This window comes from Fusarium graminearum, chromosome 4 (assembly GCF_000240135.3).
Source record: "Fusarium graminearum PH-1 chromosome 4, whole genome shotgun sequence".
Lineage (NCBI taxonomy): Eukaryota > Fungi > Ascomycota > Sordariomycetes > Hypocreales > Nectriaceae > Fusarium > Fusarium graminearum.
The window spans coordinates 240,213-259,656 of record NC_026477.1 but is presented as its reverse complement, the minus strand read 5'-3'; the positions used below and the strand labels follow the sequence as shown (position 1 = coordinate 259,656).

Below are 19,444 nucleotides of genomic sequence, written 5' to 3'. Positions count from 1 at the left end.
ATATCCCCGTATCCAGACTGTGTTACCATGAAAGAAACGCCGCTTGAACTCTCAATCGAGAACCTCAGAGCGTTAAACCGTCTCAACGACCCTTCCATACCATCCACAATGCCACAAAACATCCTCATCCTCGGCGCCGGAGAACTAGGCATCTGCGTTCTCGAAGCCCTATCCCACCATTCCAACCAGCAGCACCGGGTATCCGTCCTGGTCCGTCAAGCAACCCTCGACTCAGCCGCCCCGGATAAAAGAAAGCTCGTCCAGCGTATCCGGGCTCTCAACGCCGGGACCGAAGGTGCTGATGTTGTAGCCGCCAGCGTGGAAGATCTAGCAGCCATCTTTAAAAAGTACGATGTCGTCGTGTCTTGCAACGGTATGGGCTTGCCGTCAGGTACGCAGGTCAAGCTTCTGGATGCTGTTGTTGCGGCGGGTGTGAAGCGTTTCTTTCCGTGGCAGTTTGGTATGGACTACGATATTATTGGGCGGGGAAGCTCACAGGATTTATTCGATGAGCAATTGAGTGTCAGAAACAAGCTGCGAGCGCAAGATAGCGTGGACTGGACAATTGTGTCTACGGGGTTATTCATGAGTTTTTTATTCCTCGCCGACTTTGGCGTTGTGGATTTATCTCAAAAGATTGTTCGCGCGCTGGGAAGTTGGGAGAATGAGATTAGTCTCACCACGCCTCAAGACATCGGTCGTGTCACAGCTGATATAATCCTCGATCCGCGCGGTATTGCGAGACAAGTTGTTTACACAGCTGGCGATACTATTTCATACGGACGTCTGGCAGATTTACTAGATGAGCGTTTTAAAACGGAGTTTAAGCGTGAGTTGTGGGATTTGGAGCTGTTGAAGAAGCAGATGGAGGATGAGCCGAGTGTGATGGTCAAGTATCGAGATACGTTTGCGCAGGGACGCGGGGTGGCGTGGGATAAGAAGGGGACTGTGAATGTGGAGAGGGGGATTGAGGTTGTTGATGTGAAGAAGTATCTTGAGATGATGGATTTCAAGGTTGGGGAGTAGGTAGTGTTAGAGTGGTTAATTGAAGGTGGTTGTGTTGTAAGTGAGATGTGATGATGTTCGTTTTGGTGTTGGTGCATGGATGACTAATAGCACTGTAGTGCCCCGGGTTCCAACTTCACTGCAATTTTAACCTCCCCCAAGGTGTTACGTGGGACTGTAGCCAATGTTTCTTGAAACCACGAGGCATTCAACAAATGCACGATGTGACTTCAGTACTTCCCCAGTTGAAACTACAGTACTGTACTGTTACTATTGGTCATATCATTGATATATTGTGCTGGAAGATCGCTGGTTATGTGACTTGATCAATGGCTACTGTCTCTGTGTAAGTGAACCTTTACTGGCTTTAGGGCCCAGCTGGACTTGCTTCTTCTGTAGGTAGGTAGAATTATGAAAGAAATATAATTTTCGCTTCATAAAGCCTACAACCCTTTTGGTACAATGTAGCCATAGCCATAACAAACTCTAAGCATTCTCTCTGCTGTTATACTCTTCTGAGTTAACTGCTTAGATTACTGTTGTTCATTTTTGGTCTGTAAGATGTCTGGGAGCATGGTGGCGCGCGGGCCTCCACTATTTTCAACCTCTACCACAGTTATGGTGGTCGCCTTCTTCATTGACCACTGCAATTTTAACGTCTCCCAACAGTCTTGTATAATGGCAACTGCGCTGGTTAATACGATAATGCCAGAGCAATTATTCATGTATAGCGACGCCGCTACTGCATTGCTAACCTCTCAAGCTGCGTCATGTTCAAGGTACCCTAGGTAGGCTGACAGACTGGTCTTACGTCTGACGTTTTTAAACAAGGGGAGAAGCCAGAACAAGACATCGCGTACTTCAGCCATTGCGCTTATGGAAACCAATAGTGAAAGACCTTGTCCCACTGCACTCTTGACTTATCCCTGGCTGTTACGTCAGTAGCCTTATACAAGGCTGATCTTATGTCCAAAGACATTGCTTCTCATCTGTACAGTACTATAAGATGGAGCTTGGGAGAGGTTAAAATTGCAGTGCAAATAGCGATGACTTCAGGCTCAGCGCCAACTTGTAATGCTGATAGGTGTCTATGTCACCTCAATCTTTAAGAAACGTCAGGTGAAGTCATTCTAGGGCACCTGAACCTGATTACAGCTTAACAAGACAACAATTTCAACCAGGGAAGTACTGGTTATGACGCCAGTTGAATTGTATTTGCTGAATGCCTCGAACAACGCAATACATTAGGTGACGCTCAAGTTACAGCGAAGACATGGGTTCCAGACAATGGCAATCTAAATACACTTAAATATCTCCTTGGGAGATGTTAAAACTGCAGTGAAAGAGGCCAGTATGACGCACGTTGCCATACTTGTGGTCGACTTTATGGCTGCAATATGAGGTATATGCCAGCCCCGGCAGGGTTGCTTAAAAAATACAACGGCTTGAGCTTAAGAGAGGTTCGAATGTAGTAAATTCGCTTTGTTAATCACTTCCATTGTACAAGGCGGTTAGGAGAGGTTACAATTGCAGTGAAGAAGGCGGGTACGGGCTTCGGAGTGCCTCGGCGATTGCCTAAAAAATTAGAGGCTAACAGGCGTTCTAGGCATGATATCAGCCAAAAGAGCAGTAATCTTATTAGTTGACTCAGAAGAGGGAGTGTAATAATAAAGACATCACTTAAAGTTCAGTATAACTACAAGGACATTGTCTTAAAGATTCGTAGCTGTATGAGGTGAAAGTTATATCTTTCTTATGTCTATAGTTGAAGAAGAAGAAGAGGTTTGCGTACGAAGAAGAGAGTCTTGGAAGTTGGGGAAATAGCCTAGAGTTAGCACAGGTTGGTTCACTTACACGGGCAGAGACAGTGCTTGTCAATTGACTCAAGCCACGTAATGACAGATATTTTAACATAGGTAATTTTCCAACAGCAATACAATAATTTAAAAGGGGAAGTACTGACGTCGCATCCATTTATTGAATGCCTTGGTTGGTTTCAAGAAACAGTGGCTGTAGTCCTACGCAATGCCTTCCATGGGTGAGGTTAATATTGCAGTGAAACTAGCATATTCCTGGCCAACGGTAATAACACGGGAAACAAGACCAGGTCAGTGTGACTTGCCTAATAGCAATTGTTAATTGATGTAGTAATGCCAGAACAGTCAATCTTTGGACCTCAGGCTGTCGTTACTAAAAGACTGTTGGGTGATGTTAAAATTGCAGTGAAGCGGGGCGGCCGGCTCCGTATCGTCACGTCAATCTTTAAAAACCGTCCATCGAGTGGAAGATCAGCCTAGTATCCAATAACAACTGCCAATTGATGCAACAATAATACCCAGGTCTGCTGCATCCATCGATGTAGTTACCATTCTGTTATTGTACAAGACAGCTGGGCGAGGTTACAATGGCAGTGAAGGCAATGTCAACCTAAACATGGGCAACCACAGGCTGCGAGAGATTAAAACTAGGAATTGTTCTAGGGATAACAAAAATCGATGGACCAATGAAATGTCCATCAATTAAGTGTCAAAATGAGAGGCTATTCGTGTCAAGCTCTTCTATGGAAATCGTGAACTTTAATTCCTTATTATTTTTAGATCTACTGCAATTCTACGAGGCATGGGAAAGGTTAATAATACTGTAGTGAAGGATCCGCACGCTCTGGTTAGTGAAACATTGCCAATACAGTACTGTGCAAGGCCTTTGGGGAGATTAAAATTGCAGTGAAGTAGCGGAGAAAAGTGAATCGAGGGCATGTGTGTGAGTATCATGGAGAGATTAAGTCGCGACCAATCAGCGAGCAGTCACCGGGAGATCTTCGGGTGATTTACCTTACGAGAAGTCAGACCGAGGGATCTAGGGTTAGATTCCTCAAGTTGAAGTCTCGCAACGGAGTTCAATATACAATCAGATCTATCTATCATCTAACCACCCTAACTTGACCCTATCCACTTACAGTGTGACATGGGTATAATTTAACAGCTTCGGAAGATTTAAAAATGCAAGACCCCATCACATATTAAACAACTCGCTTCTGAAATTATTGCCGTAATTAATGCAGTTACTATCGTACAGGACTGTTGGGGAGGGTTAAACATTTGGTGGAGGCTCATCAACAGTTGGGATGGCAGTGTCTATTTTTGACAGTTGCCACAACTCTAATCAGGGAAGTCCCACAAGGCTACGAGGCATGGGGAGGGTTAATAATGCAGTGAAGAAATCTCGGGTCTTCTTCTCATTCCCTTGCTGCCTATTGGATGCGGCCTCTACTTCCTGCATATCCGGAGCAGGAAATAGAGGCCGCTGAATACTTTACCTAGGTACCTGTTTTGAGAAGAATCACCAGCGCAGTATAAGACCTTGGGGGAGGTTAAAAATGCAGTGCTCATCCCTTGTTCGTCCCCCCCTCTGGAAAGCCAAACTTCAGGATGTTATCGGGATTGCCGCATTTGGCAATTCCTTATCAGCAGCTGCCTTATCATTAACATCGTGCTTTAATCCAAGGACTACCGTTGGTCATCCAACTTTCTGCACGACCGGGTGATCAAACAATCTCCCAATGCAACGCTCCAACACTCACCAATAACAGCAACCTCTTTATCGTCATTTTTATGCCTTGGTCCGTTTCAGAAACCGGGGTTTCCCCAGGTTCTGAATGTCCATGCTTTCTTTGTTTTCCCTGTCTGTTGTCTGAACCTTGGTCAGCAGGGTATAGAAGAAGGAAAAGGAACCTTGGTAGAAGACCCAACACCCGGTAACTCCCTCTAGGCAACTACGTGTGTACCTTTTGTACTGTAATTGTGTACAAAGAATACATCTTGCTTACTGTCTAAATGACGACACCCTCTTTCTGCTTATCGTCATGCCCAGCGCGTGAGCCATTCTTGGTATCTTGTCCAATCGCGATGCAGTCACACGCATGCTTTGCCTAGAGACATCACCCTCACACGGACGAGCGCTCTCAATGTTGCATCCCCACGTTTGGATAACATCATGCGCCTCGCTCTATGCCTCGACGATAAGGCATTCCTCTCCAAACCTGCTTATCACAGGCCTGTAACCGAACACGGCGTTTCAACTGCGCCACTCGGTTATCTCTGGCATGTCCGGATCAAGCACAGTGAGTCACGTCACGGCTGTTCATTATGAGCCATCAGACCCGACACCACAAGTACCTGCTACAGCCCGTGCCCAGCGCTGCTTCAGCCTAGTTTAGGTACCCTGACCAACGATTAGTGAGTGTAATGCACTGGCCCAAGGGTCCCTAGTACGGGCATATGACTCCTCCGGTAACCAATCACGACGATATCGCACTCGATACGCCTCCTCGGCTCGACATGATACAATTCATATTAATACTGTCGTCTCGAGTCTTCCAGACATCTCTTTTGTATTCTCTCACATAGTAACCGGGCTTTTCTTCCCTTGCACGCGCCCTGTAGTGCGAGCACGCAACATCTTGCGCCATCTGTCACGCCCTTTGACAAAAAAGACACATCATCTAATCTTCTTTTCTCTTATAAGTAAATCGTCGTTTCTTCACCATGGATCCTTTGTTACTCAACAGCTCGGGTGACCTCCCAGCTGCTATTTTGCAGAACAAACACTTTCCCGTTACTCCAGCGCCCAGCATCATCAAAACCCGCGCCCATACATCCCGTAATCACTTTGTCCGCGCAACAGCCAAGCGTCAAGCCCAGCACAAAGGCGCCAACTTATGCCTCGACACCGGATTACCGTGTACCACGTCAAACTGGGGTGAAAGTACATGCCATCGCTGTGGTCAACAGGATACCACCACTTCTGCGCGCCGTCCTCAGCTCGAAAAGATCCTACACTTTGAGATCTCGACAGGGAATCTGCAGCGCGCGAATCCACGATGGACACACGTCCAGCGTAACCGCAACGCCCGGAATCATGCCCATTCTACTGGACTGGGTGGTTCCGATGAGCTGGAGGGGAGGGATCTGGCGAGAAGCAAGATCCCTCTCCCCAGCGACCGATATCGTCTTGTTAGACGACCTTCACTAGAAAGAGAGGAAGCGTTTCGCGATGCTTCCACGGCGAGAGGGAATGTCTACCTGGGCCGAAAGATGCCCATGACTGAAGATGACCAAGTGGCTGAGCTGTATCGCATGGGTCTGTTGTACGACGATGAACAAGTTCGCGGTGAGGGTTTCAGTCTTGACAGCATCAACCACCAAGAACCCATCTACTCCATCCGCGCCGCCAAACCATCCCGCAAATCCCGACGCTCCCAAAGTTTCAGCTTCAACCAGCCTCTGCATCTAGACCTTTCCTTCACCGATCTAGGCGGCGACCAAACCATCGCCCAACTCCTCTCCTCTTCTGACGACGATACTTCCCTTCCTGACTCGCAGAGCCCATCACAGCGCACATTTGCTCCCCTGCGCGTGATATACGAGCTCGACGGGTCACAGCCTTCCTTTGACGTCGACACGTCGCAGCCTCCAGACCTAATCTCTGATGAGATACTCTCTGACTACGACTGCTTTTCCGACAGCGAACTAGACGATGGGCCTCGGCAGCGCGAGGTCTTTGACAGTGCAGCGACTCCGACTTCTGATGCTTGGGTGGTGCTGGGTGACGACTCGTAGCAGGTCCGATCTTGAGATATGCCACTGCTGGTGGTCTCGAGACAAGAAAACGATGAGAGAGCCTCATCGCGGACTGGTCCTCTATAACCCTTGCATTTCTACCTTGGAGCGTTTATGAATGTTGGGGTGATGTGGTTGCTGGTGCTCGCTGTAATAGGCTTGAGCATCGTGACTGGATCGACGACTTGCATTGTCTTAGTGATACCATCTTTTTTTATTTTATTTTATGTAGTCCCGGCCGGACGTTGCTTTCAGATACCTCAGTACATAGTGTACAATGAATAGGTCCAGAATTGTTTGTTACTTGGTGTACCAATGAATGAATGTAGACTCATTCGATCTAAGAAGAGATATAGACTTAACAGTAAATCCCAATTTGGTGTACCAATGCTTCTTGACTGTATGATGCTATGAAAATAAAGTGTCGCTAAATAGTAATTAATATTTTGTCATACAGTCCATGACCGTTTCTAGGTACCTAAGGCCGAGATGAATGTGCTTGTCCTCGCTACCTAAATGTGAGGCCGATCTCACGATACCCTCAGGTGAAATGGGGTAAGTACCACCAATTCATCAATTAACCACGACACAGCGCAACACAGCACAAACGTAATAATTATGAAGAACGCATTAGACGTAAGCAAGAATTGAATATAATATCGCCGGCGCCTTTTAATTTGCCCACAGGATACATACTCAAAGTCTCCGACCGGAGCCTTTCACATCTCTCCGTCATACGTATAAATACACGATGCATGTCAAGACCAGTAAGCAAAACATGAAGACAATAATACATCAAGTTAAACACAAGCCCTCACTCTAATTGATCTACGATTCATTATGTCCAAACTCTACGACGTACTCATAATCGGCGGCGGCCCAGCCGGCCTCTCCTTGGCCTCCACTCTCGCCCGCCAAGTCTACTCAGTCCTCATCCTCGACTCAGGCGTATACCGCAACGCTCCTGCAAAACACATGCACAACGTCCTCGGCTTCGATCACGTCGATCCAGCTTCCTTCCGAGCTAAAGCCCGTGAAGATCTCGAGAAGCGCTACCATAGCGTTGAGTTCCAGTCTGCGACGGTAGCTACCGTTCGCAAGACGGACGATGGCATCTTTGAAGCTGTTGACCAGGAGGGAACGGTATACAAGGGGAGGAAACTTGGTCTTGGAACTGGTGTGAGGGATGTTTTTGATGGTCTGCCTGAGGGTTATGCTGATTGTTGGGGACGCGGCATGTAAGTCAACTCGTTCAACGTGATGAGCGCTCTGCTAATACTTGTCAGCTTTCACTGTCTTTACTGCCATGGCTTTGAAGAACGAGGCGCAGAGTCAGTAGGTGTCTTTGCAGGCGGCATGATCTCCAACGCCGAAATGCTCGCCCACGTAACGCCCATGGCCAAACGACTCGCCCACTCAGTAACAGTCTACACCAACGCCAACACCTCTCTCATCGAACCCATTCAAAGTAAGATCCACAGCAGCAAAGTACACTACGAAGACCGTAAGATAACTTCGTTCGCGCTCGTCAACGACGGACCCAGTGTGAAGATCACCTTTGAGGATGGATCGTCCAAGGTAGAAGGCTTTGTGGTGAATCACCCCAACGTTGTGCAAGCGGCGCCTTTCGCAGAGCAGCTGGGTTTGGAGAAGACAGCTACGGGGGATATTAAAGTCGATGCGCCGTGGAATGAGACGGGATTGAAGGGATGCTTTGCGTTTGGTGATGCAGCGACTATGATGAGGAGTGTGTTGCAGGCGATGCACATGGGGGGTTTTGCAGCGCTGGGAATGGCGATGCAGTTACAGAAGGAGTTTGATGAGAAGGATGAGCTGTGAAGTGAGTTTGTTTGAGAAAGAAACAGGAATATGAGATTGTTTGTGTGTTGATGCTCAGTGTTTGTGCTGATGTTCAGTATTGGTCAGTGTGTTTTTTATTGAAGCGCATCGAGGCCCAAGTGTTGATTGCTTTGTGTGTGTATGACTTTTGAATGGATTGTTTTACGAGACGAGTCTTGGTTATGGAGTCTGGATCAATCTCAAACACACACGGCTCGAGGTGATTCAGATGAGCCGATGCCGAGAACCCGCTAACACAATAATAGCTCGAGTGCAAGACAAGACGGCGGGATAAAATATGCTTGATGAACGTTGCTGTAAGGCTATTCCATGGAGTGATGTTTAAGCCAGTTTGGTAGGCGATTTACTTGATCATCCTACCTTGACACTTATGACACACTCTCGTGATAGAAGTCAATTGAGTTTGTCAAGTCAACTCTCATTGCTACTCTGACAGACAGAGAGCACACTCGTTTTAATTCCGCTCTTGTTTGTTCCCCCGTCCTTACTCATTACATCCGGCGCTAGAACAAAATAGACCCGGTACTTTTAGCTGGTAGTAAGTTAGTGTACCGGTCAGTGTGTTTGTCTCAGTTGATAGTCATGCCTATCACAATCCGATGCAAGGGGCTCAACGGTCCAGACAAATCAGTCTCTGAATATTAAACAATTCACGGCGATATTTGTCATTTATTCCCTGTTCTCTGGGCTGAATGCATGTAAGCGGGTATCTAAGCAGTCAGCTCATGATATAAACTGGCAAGCCAAGTAAGAAACAAGGACGACGCCGCTGCAAGGGGATTACAAATTATAGAGAACACAAAATCTAGACTTTCTTACCGTGCAGTAGACAATTGACTAGACTGCTTTTTGTACACACCGAGTGGACACTCTCTGCATTGATGCAATCTCTGAGAAAGCGTATCCTTCGAGGTGAAGCAACTTACTGGACCTCTAACATTAGCTGCGCAAAAGCGAGGGAAGATCTCAATAGCCAGCCCGCATGCTAGTGTCCGTGTGTTTGTATTCTCCGGTTGGTCGACTATGCTCAACTTGTACTACTGCAAACAAGAGTGCGGTAGTGTCAGTGCCCCGATGATGGTCGGACCACACACAACTCCACACATGACAGGAGCCGTCATGGATGAGATCGCAAGAGAGGGACTGTAAGAAACAAATACGGATAATAGGCATTCATACAAAGCCAAGAAAGACTGCAGCTTTTCTAATGCAGTCTAGTTCTAGCTCGCCCGTTTGTGTGCAGGGTCGATCAGCGGATGACGAGCAATTTGTAATTTCACCTCGTTTCGTCTTTGTATAAAGCATCGCTATGATCGCCATCTGGGAATAACAATGTATCAGTTCAGTCAGTCAATCCTTCTTGTGTCTTTGCTTCTTCTTCTTCTCGAATTATACCCCAAAGCGGTTACGTCATCATCATGATCAAGTCTTTGGCTCTCTTTTCTCTTATTGCCGCTGCTTCGGCGCGCAAGTGCACAAACATCACAGTCCCAGTGACAATCACCTCTGAGAATGCCATCTTTAGCATTGAGGCGCCTGTCACTGAGATTGACGTTACAAACCTTGCTATCAATCTTGCTCGACAGGGTGGCACCCCATATCCCCAAACGATCCAGATGGGTGTAAGTCATTGATCGACCACAACGCAATGGACACACAACTGACTTGTAGTAGAAAGCCAACATCACCGGTACTTATGACCTCGCAGCTACATACTGCGAACCGGATGCTGGTCCTGGAGAGCAACTCCAGATCATGACGCATGGCATTGGCTTCGACAGGAGCTACTGGGACTTTCCCTTCAACAACTACAACTACAGCTACGTCGCCCGCGCGGTAGACGAGCACGGCTACTCAACCCTGACATGGGACCGTCTCGGTATCGGCGCTTCATCCAAGGGCGACCCCGTCAACGAGATCCAAGTCTTCCTTGAGATCGCAGCTCTCAAAGCCCTCACCACACACGCCCGTCAAGGATCCCTCCCCGGCGTCGGCTGCGGCGGATACTCCAAGGTTGTGCATCTAGGTCACTCCTTCGGCTCTGTTATTACGTACGCCCTCGCCAACGAAAGCCCCGAGCTCAGTGACGCCATTGTCCTTACTGGCTTCTCCCAGGCGACTGCTTACCTGCCCTGGTTTGCGGTCGCATCCAACTTTGTCCCTGTCGTCGACTCACCTATTTATCCTCCTGGATATGTCGCTCCCGCGTCAACTGTTGGAGTTCAGATCAACTTTTTCGCCGAGGGTGACTTTGATCCTGAGTTCTTAAAGGTGGCTTTCGAGAAGGGCCAGCCTGTTTCGCCTGGTGAGCTGTTGACTCTGGGTGCGCCGGCGGGCGTGAACAACACATATACTGGCCCAGTCCAAATTATTACAGGTGGTAAGTGATGACTTGATCTTGGTCTGTGATGTATGCTGACAATTTCCAGCACGCGACATTCCCTTTTGCGGTGACAACTGTTACTCGACTGCCAGTGTTGGCGGCAAGCTTCCTTCGCTGCTCGACTTTTCCAAGCAGTTCTTCACTCAGGCTTCACGGTTCAACACGACTGTTGTTCCCGGTGCTGGACACGGATTGAACTTTGGATACTCACACACGTTTACTTATGATTCCATTTTTGACTTTCTTTCTGAATGAGCTCAATTGAGTTGAGCTGGACTTTTACTTCTTTTGTTACGCTTTTTTACTTGTACATAGCTTCTTTGCAGCTTCAATACATTTCTTTTTTAACGCCACACCCTGTTTCTACTTGCTAAAATAATGGATAATTAATAACCCGTTCTCCAAATCCCTTTCTAGGCCTTGCAATCTTTCCATCCATTTTATTCCCATCTGTCATCCATCAAGTCGAAGTTTTCCCTGCACAAGCCGCCAACAGCCGACCCCCACTCTCTACCGGCTACCAAGACCCTGGAAGCCACCTGTAACGGGAAGGCAATTAGTGAGCTGCCACCACTAACGTAAGAGCTTCCTGTTTCGATGGCCTCCGTCATAACAAAGACTCCGAGGTCCATAGCGGGGTTGTCTTTATCTCGGTCGTATCCTCGTTTTTATCCTCCATCAGCAACATTTCTCTCTCGTTCGACCTTGAGAGTTACACGACATACACCCGACATCTCTACGACCCGCGCGCAACATACCTCGTCGAAAATACCCCGCCTCGTGACCTCCAAACCTTATCCCTCCAACATGGTCGCCGAAAACTACGACGCCGTCCTCAAGGGCAAATACCCAGGCAAAGCCCATGCCAAGCGTGTCGTCGACCTCATTCGCAAAGATGTCCCCGATGCCAACGGTATCATCTACCTCGAGAGTCAATTGACTCGCATGATGGAGGATAGCGACGAGCCCGAGGCCTTCCGGTGCGTCCTCCCAGCTGTTTATCTCTACCAAGACATGTTCTGATCTTCTACCCACCAAACAGTCAACGACGATACTTTTACTACCTCACCGGCTGCAACCTCCCCGATTGCCACTACATCTACGACATCCAATCCTCCAAATCGATCCTCTTCATTCCTCCCATCAACCCCGACGACGTTATCTGGTCCGGTCTCCCCGTTAGCATCGACGAAGCCCTCTCGCAGTACGAAGTCGACGAGGTCAAGCTGACCACGGAACTCAACGCTACCCTCGCCCACCTCGGCGCCGAAAACCCAAAGTCCTCCGCCTTTGCCATCGCGAAGCAGGTCTCTGACCATGTATCCTTTATCGAGTTCGGCAACAAGAACTTTGACGTCCTCAAGAACGCCATCGAGGTGTCGCGCGTGGTCAAGGACGAGTACGAGATCGCCATGCTGCGAAAGGCCAACTATATCTCTGGCATTGGACACCGAGCTGTGTTTGCCAAGGCAAAGGCTGCCAAGAACGAGCAGGAGCTGGAAGCTGCTTTCTACGAGCGATGCATGGCTCACGGCTGCAAGAAGATGTCGTATGACCCTATTGCTGCTGCTGGAAGGGCTGCTGCTACTCTGCATTACGTCGGAAACGACGCTCCTACAGAGGGCAAGCTCAACCTGTTGATGGACGCTGGTTGCGAGTACAACAACTACGCTGCCGATATCGTGAGTGCGCCGTATGCTGGTGTCGGAATTGAACTGACCTATTAGACACGAACATTCCCTCTGTCAGGCAAGTTCACCAAGGAATCCCGTCACATTTACGAGACCGTCCTCAAGATGCAAAAGGCCTGCATAGACGTCCTCAAGGAGGGTGTTCTATGGGATGACGTGCATGTTCTTGCTCACCAGATTGCCATTGATGGTCTTCTCGAGGCTGGTATTCTCAAGGGCGACAAGGACGAGATCCTCAAGGCTCGCACAAGCGCTGCTTTCCTCCCTCACGGTCTGGGCCACTACCTGGGCATGGATACCCACGACACTGGTGGCAACCCCAACTTTGCCGACAAGGATAAGCTGTTCCGATACTTGCGCGTGCGAGGCAAGCTCCCAGCTGGCAGTGTTGTCACAGTTGAGCCTGGTGTAAGTTTCTGTAGTGATGGTTTTAGGACAATTACTGACATTTTTAGATCTACTTTTGCAAGTTCATCATCGACCCTTATCTCGAGGACCCCGCGCACAGCAAGTTCATCAACAAGGACGTCCTGGACAAGTACTGGGATGTTGGTGGAGTCCGGTAAGTTGTGGTGGCCACCGTCGCGCTATCGATACCAATCTTGCTAATCGCTGTTGAATAGAATCGAGGACAACATTCTCGTTACCGAGACTGGACACGAGAACTTGACAGATGTTCCCCGGGAATTGGACGAGATGGAAGCTTTGGTGTCTGCGGCTTGAGCTTAATTGAAGCTGCATCCCCCAACCAAGGTGACAGGAATCTATTTAAAAAATTAAGCATAAATAAACCCTTGAGTGACATGCAAATCTATAAATACCCACATCGCATTTCGCTTCCCCATATCAAACAATTAAAATAGTTCTCCAAAGGGAAACGGAAACATTCTTTGTCAGGGATACTGTGTCAATATGAACCCCTGATGAGCCCAACACGGTGCAATTTCTCCTTGTTTGGCCACATTTGATGCTGCATACATCACTTCAGTTCTCCCTGGATATTCTTCTTCTTCTCATCAACAATTGATGCAAAAATGAATCCCTACTTTCCCTCAACAGCGTCCGAGAGAGAAAAATATCAGCATCCGGCTCCTCCGCAATTCCTACGGAAGCCTGTTGCGCCGCCACCGACTCCGCCGCCCGTGTACAGTGCTTATCCTTCGCCGCAATTCGGCTCCGCATATGCACCACCGTCGCCTGCAGCGCCGTCTGCTTCTGCTTCTACTTCGCCGTGTCCATCGCCGTCGCTAAAGACTCATTTTGAGTCGTATAATCCTTCTGCAACTTCATACAATCCTTCACCGGCTTCATATACTCCTTCACCAGCTTACAGCCCTTCTCAAAACTCATTCAATCCGCCTCCAGCTCCATACAGTTCTACTCCAAACCCCTACAACCCTTCTTCATCTTCATACAACCCCTCATTAATTCCTCCACCTCCACCTCAAAGACCTCTACGGCCTGTTCGTTCTGCTACAAATCTCACCAGCGCTCACGCCCCTCAGCAATCAGGTTTCTTAGACCCAAGGGGAACCCACCAAGTTGACTTTGTCGTCGATGATCTTCCCACGCCAACATCGCCAAGTCCCGGTCTAAGTCCAACGCTATCCAACGATCTCCCAGCGCATGAGATCCGTCGCGTCAAGAGTTCTTCTGCACTCTCAGCTGCATTATCCACACAAGAAGAACAGCCCAAAGATTCGTCGAAATGGAAATCTGCATTGGGAGAAGCGCAGTACTTTGCAGGTGGTCTCATCAGTCATCCCGCCGAGTCGAATAAGCACTTCAGCATCATTCGTCACTCTCACGCTTTGGTCTGGTATCGTGGTCCCGCTACATCTGTACCCATTACAATCCTCGCAGATGAACCGCTTCCACCTACGAGGACGATATGGATGCAGCAAAAGGGTTACTCGGGGAGTGTGGGCATGTCTCTTAAAGCCCTGATGGGCACAACGGGGACTTGGCTCAACGTCACACCTGCTACCAGAGCAAGCGTTGAGCATCTCCCTGAAGCTGACGAGCGCGGCATCCAGCGCGACTTTAAACGTTTCGTCAAGAAAGCTTCAGGGAAATTGAAGAACCACGTCCCCAGAGAGACGCACATCGTGCGTATCCCTGCTGCCGCAACAGATGGATACTTTCGTCTCGTCGTCTGCGCTGGAGAAGATAACAAGAAGATCCTCTGTGGAAGTCCTGTGTTTCGCATAGCGAGTACATCTACAGACGTGAGCACTGTTCGTGGATCGAGTCTTAGCACCATGCCTTTGGAGATGGGCATCAAAGTCGCTACCACGATTGGTTCACAGGTCGCTAAAAAGTACACCGGTGTTGCAGGTGCAGTCGTTGAGCAGGGAGCCAAGCGATTCCCACCGACAAACGCAACGATCAAAAAGGTCGCGCACACGGCGTATCACAAAACGGGTTTGGGAGCAGCTGTCAGCGAGACATGGAAGAATGGGAAAGCAGGACGTTATGATCCCTTGGTCGCGGGCAGTGGTCTCGACGCTCCGTTACAAATTATCGGTACCGACGATGGCCCCGAAGCGCCATTTCCGTACAAATTCGCAGGTAAAGTTGTACGAGGAACGGGGATTTCCACAAGGGAGTACGGTATCCCAACAGCGAACCTGAGTGAAGTCGGAGACGACGTCAAGATGCGCATGGGTGGTGTATTCGCAGCATGGGCGCGCGTAACACCCACCAACAACACACCAACCGAAGACTTTGACGACGACTGGCACGAAGCAATCGTTACAATCGCGCCTTTACGAAATGCGCCACCGGGAGTAGTCCAACGAAATAAAGTATGCGTTCACATCCTACACGATTTCGAAGACACGCTTTTCTTTGAGATGAGGATGAAGGTTATGCTGATGGGCTACCTACACGCTGCGAGCACGACATTGTCTAGTGATGATATTGTGGAGGAGCACTCGCGCGATGTTATGACTACGATGGCGAGTCTGGGTAGGGAAGCGTGGGGTCCAGAGGTGAATTTGTCTGCGACGAGGGCGGCGAAGAGCGATAGAGGGTTTAAGGAGAGATTGGGGGATGTGGCGGGGGTTGTGCAGGGGGGGTTGGATAGAGTGCCGTCGCATTGGGTTGGGGTTAGGAGTGAAGGAATGGAGATGAGGGATCAGGTTTATGGGAATGGAGGGTTGTGGGTTGTTAGGTGAGGACGCTTGCTAGGTGAGCGTTGGATGTTTTGTGAGTATGTTCTTGGGTAGAGAGTTGGATGAGACTAAAGTGAAGACAGCGATGCTTGGGTATGTCTGTGATAGCAGCTGGTCCAGTCACTACAGAGCATGTTACAATAAGCGAATAATAAGACAGCAATACTGAGTGCGTATGTTCATGATCGTGATCAATTGATGTGAGTTTGGTCCATCGCTTCGTCCCAATAGGCCATCATCAATTGAGCTTTGATAGACAAGAGTACGTCGCTACTCATGTCTACCAGTAGTAATTAAATCCCTTGTCTAATTAAAATGTCCAGTGTTGCCTTCCGTCCACCATAGGCTTCATTACAGAAGCCCCAAGGTGAACAAGTTTCGGTAGAGTTGGATGAGACCAGAGTGAAGACAGCGATACTGCAATAGAGTGTATTCACCACAAGCATGCATTAGAGAATGAGCAGGTTACAGTATAGAGCAAAGTTGACGTCTAGTTCGTCTATAAGCTTGAACAATTGACGGCTAGCTTCTGAACAATTGATGGCTGGCTTCAACCCAGTAGTCCGTCTTTGCGAACGACCATCAATTGACCTTAGACAAGACCACGTCGCTGATGATGTTTACCAGCATCAATTGCGTCTCTCATCTAACGGACTTGTCCAGTCTTGCCCTACGTCTACCATGAGCCCTACAAAAAAGGCCCCCAGGTCAACGCCATCGCCTCGCTTGCCTCAATCCCATCCGCTCCTCCGAAGAACTTCACGGCAACCACACATCCACTCCACAGCACCCCGATCAGACAGATCTCAACTCCCATTGACGTAACTCTACCATGCACAATCTCATCCCAGCCTTGGTCTCAGCCCTCCTTCATACTCGCACCCCATCTACACGAAGAGTACAGATGAACCAAGGACCCTGAACCCAGAACACCGTGGTTCTAACAAAGCCGTTATCCTCTCCGCATCATATCATGGCCAAGCCCGAATACAAAACCCCATTCACGATTGTCTACCGAGGTTAAAAACCGTCAATTACCATGTCATTCTGACGAAGTTTGTCTGCACGTGGGCTCCCGGAAGATCATATCATGGCTCATGGTAGCTCTCTTTAGATCAGACCACCCCAAGTACTACGTTATCTTGACGCAGGGTCAATGAACCATGTGATACTCCCGGGATGACACGGAGACTACTGGGACAGTGCTGAAGCAGACTTTCTCACATGGTGGATTGGACCCTGGACGAAACTAGATTGAAGAGTAGGTGATCTGATGATATCCGTATCACGACATGCGCTGTTGTGGGGTTGCGGCGATCCAGGGTCTCGGTATGGAACGGAAAACTCAAGGATCTTGGCTTTGTTCGGTTAACGCTCAGACATAAGTGGGATACGAGAAGTTCTAGAACAGCGATTGCATTGACGAGGGAGGAGAGAGCTGTGGATGGGCAGGTATAAGGTTTGTTCGTCACTCATCAATCTGTCAAGCCATCTATCTGGCATCGCCATGCTGTAACTTTTGTAGCGCAAATACAATGCCGCTGTAGGCACCACCAGACGTGATCATTTCCGCCGGGAGTGCGTATCAGAGAGTCACCCTTCTCAGTAGCGCGGGTTGTTTCCGTATCCCTGGTCTTGACCTTGGTCGTACCCTCCTCTGTTCTGTCCATACCCTTGGTCTTGTTGGTAGCCTTGGTTGTAGCCACCAGATTGGTGCTGCTGTGGCGGAGGGGGATACTGATCGGGGCGGTAGTCTTGCTGTGATTGATGCTGTTGGGGTCTGTACTCATCAGGTCGGTATCCCTCTTGGTGTTGAGGTCTGTAGTCTTGGCCGTGCTGTGGTCGGTACTCGTCGTGTCCTTGGGGACGGTACTCTTGACTCTGCTGAGGCCTGTACTCTTGACTATCGTGAGGTCTGTAGTCTTGGCCCTGCTGTGGTCGGTACTCGTCATGTCCCTGAGGTCTATACTCTTGACTCTGAGGCCTATAATCCTGACCTTGATGCTCAGGTCGATGATCCTGCTGGAATTGCGAAGGAGGATTATACGGCTGCTGTCCATACTGCCCACCCTGCTCAGCCGGCACAGGGTGATTAGCACCACCAAGGTTCCCAGCAGCAGGCGCTCCAACACTAACACCCTCATTTCCGATATCGTCAGGCACAGAGATCTTGACCTTGGGCAGGTACTTCTGCACCTTTTGCTCCACCATGTTCTGTACAAACACCCAACTCTGACGCTCAAACTTGCGATGACCACCGTTCACTACACCAAGGATACTCTCGCGCAGCGTCTCCTGCACCTTTCGTACAAGACCGCGGATCTTGTTGACGAGCTTCGCCTTGATGTCATCTCCAAAACCCCGGTCTGCAGAGCCCCCAGCGTCGCGGTCCAGCTGCGAGTCGAAGGGGTTACCACCGAGGATCTTCTCTAGAGGACGCTGGAATGAATCGGGCAGAAGCTCAAAGAGCTGCTTCTCAATACCACCAAGGATCTTTCGGAACTCGAGACGGACTTCACGGTGGACTCGTGCAATTCCCGTACTGAGCTTGTCGCTAATAACCTTTGAGAAACCCCCACTCTCGCCATCCCCATCAGCACGCTCCCCATCACGATCATTATCGCCAAAGCCCCTCGCAGAGCCCTCGTTAGACTTTTTGTTCCCAAACAGTCCCCCAAGGCCCTTGACGAGATCCTTGACTTGATCTTCAATCTCGCCCTTGACACCATCTCCCAGGTCCCTTGTACTTGTATTTCCTCGGAGCCAGCGCTTGATGTGGTCGAGAGCGATGCGTGTAAACTGTTCGGCGATGGGAGCGTGCTGTTCTCGAAGCTTGGCGCCGACCTGTTCCTTGATCTCGGGACTGATGAGACGGGCTTTCTCTTCGGGGTTGCGCGCTGCGTCTTTGACGGTGCCGCTAAGGACGCCTAGAAGACCGTCGAGTTCGAAACCCGGGCCTCCAGAGCCTTTGCCGCTGTTGTTCTCGAGATGGTCCTGCACAGCATCAATGGCAAACGAAAGGAAACCTTTCGCACCGCCACGAGAAGAATCGCCCCCGCCACGAGATCTCGTCTCATCACCTCCCCCACCGCGTCCCTCAGTGATGTCAAAAATGTCCCTTAGATCATCGCCCGCCTCGTCTGTAATCTTGGTGAAGCTGCGCGTCAGCTTAGCAATCTCGTCAGCGAAAGGCAACGACTGGCCACCGTAGGCATCGGGCGCATTGTCGTCTAGGCTTCGACTATCAGAAGGTTTCTTGTCCTTGTCGAATAAGGAGCGAAAGGCGTCGACGACCTTGTCTTCGAGACTGTCGATTGTCTTTTGCTGAAAGGTTTCGAGCTCTGTCGTGATGCGGGGTTGGATCTGAGGTGCGAGAGAGTCAACGTACTCGTCAACCTTTTTGAAGAGGACTTCCGGGACGCCGCGGGAGGACATTTCGTAGGATGGTTAATGGAAAATAAGGTTATTTTGGTAATGTTTGGCTTTAACGCCTGTAGATGGAGCTTGAGCTTGAGTAGGAGCTGAAGCTGGACTGGGACTGGGCTGAGTTGAGGGCCTCCAAGTTGGAGGGGAGCTGAGGTGGCATGACGTCAGCCCTGTGGACTGGTTTCAGGCAGTCAATCACTGTAAGCCACTGTAAGACACGGTAAGACAATGTAAGACACTGTAAGCTGCTATAGAGCCATTTCAACCAACGTCAAGCACATCACA

General features: G+C 49.3%; 7 protein-coding genes across 7 annotated transcripts; 6 read left to right on the top strand and 1 right to left on the bottom strand.

Annotated features, from left to right (window-relative positions):
- Positions 1 to 108: 108 nt before the first annotated feature.
- FGSG_06500 (uncharacterized protein) lies at positions 109 to 1,026 on the top strand (the record flags this gene model as incomplete). The annotated part of the gene is made up of 1 exon (XM_011327807.1): positions 109 to 1,026. One exon carries the CDS (start codon positions 109 to 111, stop codon positions 1,024 to 1,026), a length of 918 nt encoding a protein of 305 aa, XP_011326109.1.
- A 5,078-nt stretch (positions 1,027 to 6,104) lies between these two features.
- Positions 6,105 to 6,623, top strand: FGSG_06499 (uncharacterized protein; the record flags this gene model as incomplete). Its single annotated transcript, XM_011327806.1, has 1 exon — positions 6,105 to 6,623. One exon carries the CDS (start codon positions 6,105 to 6,107, stop codon positions 6,621 to 6,623), a length of 519 nt encoding a protein of 172 aa, XP_011326108.1.
- Positions 6,624 to 7,463: 840 nt separating this feature from the next.
- FGSG_06498 (uncharacterized protein) lies at positions 7,464 to 8,462 on the top strand (the record flags this gene model as incomplete). Its single annotated transcript, XM_011327805.1, has 2 exons — positions 7,464 to 7,861; positions 7,910 to 8,462. The coding sequence occupies 2 exons, from the start codon at positions 7,464 to 7,466 to the stop codon at positions 8,460 to 8,462; spliced, it is 951 nt and encodes a 316-aa protein (XP_011326107.1).
- Positions 8,463 to 9,901: 1,439 nt separating this feature from the next.
- FGSG_06497 (uncharacterized protein) lies at positions 9,902 to 11,121 on the top strand (the record flags this gene model as incomplete). The annotated part of the gene is made up of 3 exons (XM_011327804.1): positions 9,902 to 10,105; positions 10,158 to 10,863; positions 10,913 to 11,121. The coding sequence occupies 3 exons, from the start codon at positions 9,902 to 9,904 to the stop codon at positions 11,119 to 11,121; spliced, it is 1,119 nt and encodes a 372-aa protein (XP_011326106.1).
- Positions 11,122 to 11,563: 442 nt separating this feature from the next.
- FGSG_06496 (uncharacterized protein) lies at positions 11,564 to 13,452 on the top strand. The gene is made up of 5 exons (XM_011327803.1): positions 11,564 to 11,846; positions 11,909 to 12,548; positions 12,594 to 12,965; positions 13,013 to 13,119; positions 13,181 to 13,452. The coding sequence occupies exons 1-5, from the start codon at positions 11,674 to 11,676 to the stop codon at positions 13,278 to 13,280; spliced, it is 1,392 nt and encodes a 463-aa protein (XP_011326105.1). The 5' UTR covers positions 11,564 to 11,673; the 3' UTR covers positions 13,281 to 13,452.
- Positions 13,453 to 13,591: 139 nt separating this feature from the next.
- On the top strand, positions 13,592 to 15,736 carry FGSG_06495 (uncharacterized protein; the record flags this gene model as incomplete). Its single annotated transcript, XM_011327802.1, has 1 exon — positions 13,592 to 15,736. One exon carries the CDS (start codon positions 13,592 to 13,594, stop codon positions 15,734 to 15,736), a length of 2,145 nt encoding a protein of 714 aa, XP_011326104.1.
- A 1,599-nt stretch (positions 15,737 to 17,335) lies between these two features.
- FGSG_06494 (uncharacterized protein) lies at positions 17,336 to 19,168 on the bottom strand (the record flags this gene model as incomplete). Its single annotated transcript, XM_011327801.1, has 1 exon — positions 17,336 to 19,168. One exon carries the CDS (start codon positions 19,166 to 19,168, stop codon positions 17,336 to 17,338), a length of 1,833 nt encoding a protein of 610 aa, XP_011326103.1.
- Positions 19,169 to 19,444: the final 276 nt, after the last annotated feature.